The sequence below is a fragment of the Montipora capricornis genome, chromosome 11, assembly GCF_036669925.1.
Source record: "Montipora capricornis isolate CH-2021 chromosome 11, ASM3666992v2, whole genome shotgun sequence".
Taxonomy (NCBI): domain Eukaryota; kingdom Metazoa; phylum Cnidaria; class Anthozoa; order Scleractinia; family Acroporidae; genus Montipora; species Montipora capricornis.
In genome coordinates this window covers 14720162-14727661 of record NC_090893.1, presented here as the reverse complement: position 1 = coordinate 14727661, position 7500 = coordinate 14720162, and the positions used below count along the sequence as shown (strand labels likewise).

General features: G+C 39.0%; 1 protein-coding gene across 2 annotated transcripts in view; it reads left to right on the top strand.

Annotated features, from left to right (window-relative positions):
- LOC138024941 (uncharacterized) overlaps positions 1–7500 on the top strand; it is a 40035-nt gene that overhangs the window by 26165 nt on the left and 6370 nt on the right. Inside the window, exons 10-15 of one of the 2 annotated variants that reach the window (XM_068872141.1) lie at positions 1–43; positions 1020–1307; positions 2392–2564; positions 4479–4701; positions 5778–5888; positions 7395–7500. The exon at positions 1–43 is cut by the window's left edge and continues 121 nt beyond it; the exon at positions 7395–7500 is cut by the window's right edge and continues 73 nt beyond it. In XM_068872141.1, coding sequence (XP_068728242.1) covers positions 1–43; positions 1020–1307; positions 2392–2564; positions 4479–4701; positions 5778–5888; positions 7395–7500 — 944 coding nt within the window. Of the gene's footprint in view, positions 44–1019; positions 1308–2391; positions 2565–4475; positions 4702–5777; positions 5889–7394 lie in introns of both variants that reach the window. The other variant, XM_068872140.1, reaches the window with a different exon arrangement.

The following is a 7500-nucleotide window of genomic DNA, read 5'->3' as shown; positions in this document are numbered from 1 at the left end:
AAAATAGGCAGCCTCAAAGTGAAAAGAGTTTTTCGATTAAGAGGTTTGTATGAAGGCCTGTAACGAACACTTTTTGATGAATACATGACAAAGAACCGACGTAAAGTTTTCACATGGCGGCTGAAGCCTCCATATTGGTTTCGGGTGCTCCAAGGTGCACTCGACACGAAGGGCAAGTACTGACCTTTTCTTTGAAGCCCAACCACTTGTTCGAGAATGGTAAGCTATGATGTGCAGTAATATGAGAAGCTTGGTAAATGTTGGATGACCCCAAGATTAAATTTACCACAATACAGTATGAATAGGCCATTTTGCAGTTGTAGCTAAGTTACCTGGCCTAAGAATGGAAGCGAGGCTGCCGGTAACCCTGTTTTGATACAAATCTTCATGCTTTTGTAATGTTAACATGGACTGATTAGAATTACAACAAACACAATTTACATGATAAAAGCAGAGGGGGCTGTATCAATACAAGGTCACCGGCAGCCTCGCAGCCATTCAAGGGCTTGATCGGTGAGCAAACAACTGTAAAATGGCCTTTAGATGGTTTTCACCTGACGTCACAGCGGCCAAGTTGGTGAGCAGAACAATAGAGAGAAAAGTCTTTTGGGAATTTGACTCTCTTATAATGCAAAACATGGGACATAATTTGCTATTATTTTGTGCACCAATTTAACATGGCCGTCTCATCACGTGATTGAAAACCATCTGTTATAGCTGCAACCTTAGAGACCGTAGAACAATTCAACAACAGTTAAAACGAGGTTCGTTAAAAAGTCTCCAAACTGATTTTTGGGATCTGTTCCAATGGCAAACATTTGTGAATATTTACCTTTAGACCAAGGCTAAAAGCAGATTTTATTTTAAAATATTTTTAATCCATGGCCAGCGGTCTTAATGAATTTGAAACTGAATTATTTTCCTCCGTTCTTTTTTATTCCCCTGCTTGTTTGAACGAATGGATATATGAAATGAATCATATAAAGAAAATTTGACCTCTATTCTCTTTTTCGATTTAGAGGTTCCCCCTCCACCGGTTAATGTAGCATTTGGTGACGTCACATCAACTGACGCTATGGTCACGTGGTCTCACCCCGAATTGCATGAAATGTACGCCATTAATGGTTACTACCTGCAGTTTAAAAAGTTTGGACTGAAAAAATGGACCGAATTCGTCTTCACTCCGGGAGAAGACCACAGGCTTTACAACCTAGAGCAGGATACACCGTATTTCGTGCGGCTGAAATCGGAAAATGAGTTTGGAAAAGGAGAACCCAGTGAGGAATTGGAAATGCGTACCAAAAAAGGTAAGTTTGTTAATTGTGTATGACAGTAAATCGTGAACTGTCAGTTGGGACGTTTAGAAATGACGGCTTGTCCGGTCGTGATTATTATCTGTTGATTTTTTTGGCAGTTTTTCCAAGAAAATATCACTGATGGGAGAATGAAAAATACCGCCATTATCATCATCATTATCACAATCATTTTTGTATTGTTTATCATCGTTATCGTCAACATAATCACCATCAATATCGTTATCACCCTCATCATCATCGACGGCATCATCTTCACCATCATCATCGGCGTCGTCATGGTGATGGGTTTAGATGCTTCTCGTATCACATACAGTCTCATGGCGCCTCTAGCAGCAGCTATCAGTCCATATTTGATCTCATTTACCCACCCAACCCTATGTGAAAGGAGGACAGACCACAACCCCCCCTTTCGCTTCACGAAAAATTTGTGGATTCTTTAACGCCTCACAGTGTTCATCTTGATGAAATGGTATATGAAATGAATCATATATGAACTGCGGATATGAAATCAAGTGAGCTATGATCTTCGCAGTTATGAACGCAATTTTTACAATTGCGGAGAGAAGCCTGAAAAATTCAGGACTTCAACGGGGTTTGAACCCGTGACCTCGCGATTCCGGTGCGACGCAAAGTGTTCATCTTGTTGATCAACATTGTCCTCTTCATCTTCACCATTTATCATCATCATCATCATCATCATCATCATCACCATCGTTAATATGATGGTCGTCATGCAGTCGATCTTAACTAGCGCCATTTCGATGTGTATTTTACCTATATGTAATAATTTTAAAGAAAACCTATTTATGGAGCTGTAGGCGCAAGGAGATTAAACCATCCGGTAGCCACTTCAGGAAAAAACAAATCGCAATAAATCCAATAGAATGGTCATTTTTCGTAGTAAATAAAAAACTATGAAGAGTTACTTTAAGTGACTACTCGAGGAGTCAGTTTAAGGGGAAATTATGTTGTAAGTAAGTTTAACAGGTACACACAAACAAAAGGAAAAAAAAATGTAAAATTGAATTTGTATGTGAAGTAAAGGATATTAGAAAAAAACAAAAATTTGCCTCAGCCTCTACAGGGATGAGTCCTTCAGCATTGGCACTAGCTATCGTTCTTCCCATCCTCTTACTGCTCATCGTTGGATTGGGAGCTCTCTTAGTTTATAGAAGATGGAGGAAGAGAAAACGGAAGGGTGATGCTACAGATGAGACAGTGCCCATGAACCCAATCACGCCGGAACAGGTAAGTCAGTAATATTAATGCCGGAGAAGCACCGTGTGCAAGTCTAAAGGATTTTTAGCCTATTAATTGTTCGGAAGTAAAATCAGTTCAAATAGAATTATTACTTCTGGCAGGAGCCTATCCTGGAGCGTGCAACGTCCATACAGCGTCTGTGAAACGGCGTTTTGACAAGTAGGTTTATTTTTAAACTAGCCCTTCCCGCGAATTAAGCCAAAAAACAAAGTCAGTTACGGTTCGGTGACCTTATGACGTCAGCTTAATGTCTTGTAATTGGTCATCGGGCTCCTGTGGGAGTCTCATTAGCGGGAAATTCAATCTAAAAATAACCTTACTTGTGAAAACGCCGTTGCACAAGTACAGTTAAGTTGCACGCTCCGGGTGATGGGCTCCTGCTTCTGGTGAGAGGAGAAAACTAAAGACCCTGGAGAAAAACCTCTGGAAGAAAAGAAGAGCCAACATACGCAACCCTATAAGAGACAATAGACCATTTTACAGTTGTGTGCTTAGTTTCCTGGCCTTTGAATGAAAGTGAGGCTGGAGTTGATCTTGCTTGGTTAGAAACTTCACAGCTTTTCTTATTTAAATTCCTACTTATTAGCATGACAACAACATCATTAACATAAGAAAAGCAGTGAGGTTTCTATCAAAGGAAGGTCAACTCCAGCCTCACTTTCATTCACAGGCCAGGTAACTAAGCACACAACTGTAAAATGGTCTGTTGCTTGACTTCTTCAGATAAGTGGGAGGATCACTTCCCTCCTTCGTCTATAAACCGCACTTCAAATGACTATTACGTTTATTTCATTCATCGAGTCCTTCATGGGAACACCTGAGCGCAGAAAAAACAAAAAAAAAAAAAAGAAAAAATTGACCTTCTCCCAACTCAGTGGCTTCATAGCCTAGTTGGTAGAGCATTGCACCCTCATCACAGACATGATGGATTCGAATCATCCCGTTGTAGCCAACTGAATTTTTGAGATTTCTATAAGAGACAGGTACTTAAATTGTCCAGAAAATTGCGAGGATCGCTGCTCTCCTTCGTCACGAGCCCGGAAAACAAACCCGGGGCATATTAACGGAGAGCGATTGCTCTAACCTCTGTGCCAAACGTGTTTCTAGAAAATGGTTGGATTTAATGAGTTTTTAACCAAGCTTTTGAAAAGATATAACAATTTTCCAGTAAGGCTGATTTTATTAGGAACTCAAGCATAAGCGCAAATATTGCGTGACCGCGTGGTATCATATCAGCACGAAATTAACATGAAATTAACATCACAAAGCATTATAACGAAAATGCAAAGATAAAGTAAGTTTGCTTCTCAATAAAATGTTATTTTCTTTTAAAAAGTCAAATTATACTTCAAGCGCGAATAGGATGCACTAATATGATATTATTGGCTAACATGTCCGTAACCATGACGACATCAATATGTGCACATAGTAACCTTTGAGAAGAAAAATCACAGTATTTCGTCGATATCTATCTGATAGATTAGATTAGAACACCATATATTAATTCACCACAACTTAATGCCTCTGTAAGAATTGCTTTATCGCTCGTGAAATCTAGTCTTAGCTTTGCGCTACTTTGCTTAGAGTCTTCACCGATTCATATACCTTATTCCAAAATGGCCAACATTTAAATATTCTTTTGTTTTTATTCAAATAAGCCCTGGATGCCTTGTTCTTAAGCTTAAAATTCAAAAGAATATTTTATCTTGAACGAGGCAACAAGGGCCAATTTGTATCCGCATAAATCAGCGGCCATTGTGGTATAAGGTGTATTGTCTTTAAAAGAGGTTGTCCTGAAGAGAGTGTTGTGAACGAGCAATTCAGCTTGATTTTCAGGGTCATATCGAAGCCTAAACCCAAAGCACTAATTTTTTTGATATTTCTCAATTTTAATGTCAGCAGCAACATTTGGCTCACGAACGCTATGCCCCAATCCCTGGCGAGCCATCACCGAACGCAGCAAGCGCATCCATTGCTGCGGCCTCGTTTTCATGGCGTGAAATTCCACGTCACCTGTTAACATTGGGCAAAGTTCTTGGGGAGGGGCAATTTGGAATGGTGGTTAAAGGAGAGTTGACCGAAGAAGATGGCCGCATCGTCCCTTGTGCGGTAAAAAAGCTAAAACGTGAGTAAAGAGCTACAGGACATTTTTCAAGATATTTCCACAGTGGTCCACATTCCATCGAAATTCCACAGTCTACATTTATTTATTTATTTATTTATTTATTTATTTATTCAGTTATTTATTTATAATTGCACAGATGATCAAAAAGAAATTAAAAATTAAAAGTATTTACAAATATGAAAAGGTGAAATCTGAGTCATTAGGCCAGTTTATGCAGAAATTCTAGATTTCTGATTTTAAATAAACTGCCTGAAATAAGATACAATCTACATATAGAATACTGATTTAAACAGATCGAATCAACAAAAAATCATCAGAAAACTATAAAAGTTTTTCCTTACAGTTTTCTGATGATTTACTGTGATGTGATCTGTTTAAATCAGTATTCTATGTGTATTATACATATCGAAAATCGTAACGTCAAAGAGTCTACTGGAACGAAGTGTACGTCCTCCTTAGAAATCAAATGAAATCAAGGAAAACCAAATGGAATTTTGGCTTTTGAGTGGAGGGGATGGGAAACCCGAAATATCTTTCCGGTGAAAACCCTCTTGGCGCAGAGTCGGGGATAAAAAAAAACTTAACCCACGGATGCCGTTGGACATGCTCTCTGCCATTGAAGTTGCACTGAAAAGGTGGCAATATTGTTGGACTTACAGAGGCCTTAATGATCCCCGGTCGACTTAGAAAGAGTTTAAGCCCTTAAGATATAGAACAAAAACAATTGTGTTCCTTGCAAGAGCACTTTAAATAAAGTGTCGTAGAAAGTCCAAGCCTTTTTTTTATCTATATCCAATTGGACGCACATAATGAAACGAGCCAATCATAACGCAGAGAAAATGCTGGCATGCAGCCGGTAATAAACGCGGGAAAGCGTGCGAGAGCCAGTCACAAAATTGGTTCTATTTTTTCCCTCCAATTGGCTGGGCTGGGAATATGGCGCGAGCTCTAAGAGCCAGCCATCAAGCGGGACAATTAATGCGAAGGCAAATAAATCGAAAGATTACTTTCAAGTTTCTATTCAAATAAGTTCGTTTACCTTTAATAACTGTCTTTTGTTTTCGTCAACCAACCAGGTTCAGCGACGGAAAGCGACTTCAAGGACTTGCTGAACGAGCTGGAGATAATGTCATCAGTAGGGAATCATCCCAATTTAGTGAACTTGATTGGCGCATGCTCAGTTGACGGTAAGGCTGGCTTCAACGGCATCTCTTTCGGGTCCCTTCATTTCCCCGCTTTACAAATTGAATGATTTACTAAAGATTAGGACTATAAGATTCCTGGACAAAACTGTTGAGATTTTTAACTTCCTTGTCTATGTTACGTCTTAGAACATGTTAGATCTTGTTATTACGGCTCCACCCTTACCAAACAAAACAAACAAACAAACAAAAAAAAACAAGCCAACATGACACTGCTGGGTTATTAGGGTTAATTTCTCAGCAAAATTTGTTGCGTGGTTAGGGTTAGGGTTATTTACCGGGCCTTTGATTGATTGCGAGGTTACAGGAAGCTTGCTTACCGAATTGTAATTCGGAAATTAAAACACTTGGGGGAAACTGTAAAGTGTGTAGCGTGGCGGGACTGTCTGGGTAGACGGAAATTACATGTTCACTTTCGTCTCCGACGACAGGCGTGTGGGAATCGAGAGAACAATGCTGATGTAAAGATCCCTCACTTTGAATGCCAGGCTTGTAACTTGATTGTAAAAAAGTGGAAAGGGCAGTAAACATTTACTTATTTATGAAAATGAAAACTAGTTAACTTAACATCTGAATATATATAGTTAGTATCAATACACAGGTGATTATACAAAATCTCGCGCTCTCATTGGCTCGCTATCTCGGATTATTTAACAATTATTCGCCGAAGGCGAAGTGATTATCGGTGAATATTCACCGATAATCACTGAGCCTGAGGCGAATAATTGTTTTAGTATAAAACACAGGTGATTATTTCAAAAAAGAGAAAAAAAAACATTTCAACGCGAAATCATCTTCACTTACAGTGGCAAAACGACTACTGGCAGCCATTTTGTCCGTCGAGGTGATTATTGGCTGATAATCCGAGATAGCGAGCCAATGAGAGCGCGCAATTTTGTATAATCACCTGTGTGTTTATACTAACAGCCAATAATGACCTCGACGGACAAAATGGCTGCCAGTAGTCGTTTTGCCATTGTAAGTGAAGATGATTTCGCGTTGAAATGTTTTTTTTTCTCTGTTTTGAAATAATCACCTGTGTATTTATATTAAAACAATTATTCGCTTCAGGCTCAGATATTATCGGTGAATGTTCACCTCGACTTCATCTCGGTGAATATTCACCGATAATCACTTCGCCTTCGGCGAATAATTGTTAAATATATATTTCACATGCGAAAAACAGCGAGAATTACCCCTACTTACTGCATTTTTCAGACCATTTTCTGACCAGTGATCATTGATCTCAATGCATTTTATTTACGGGGGCAAATCCAGGAGCCTTAAAGTATAAAATGCAAAACAAAAGAATATTGATTTAGCCTGGCTAAATATTTGTAATACCATTTGTATAGATATTTGATGACTCAGTTGTTCAAGCAGCCTTGCTTCATTTCAAAAGTCGTCCTTATAATTGATTACTTATTAGCATAATTGTTTATTGTTTTCTCATTAAACACTTACTGACGTAGAAATGGTTTAACCGAACAGGACCTCTTATGATTCTGGTGGAATTCGCCGAACACGGCAATCTGCTTCATTATCTCCGGGAACGAAGAAAGCAGAATTATGAAGACCTGAATGAATACACGTTGGA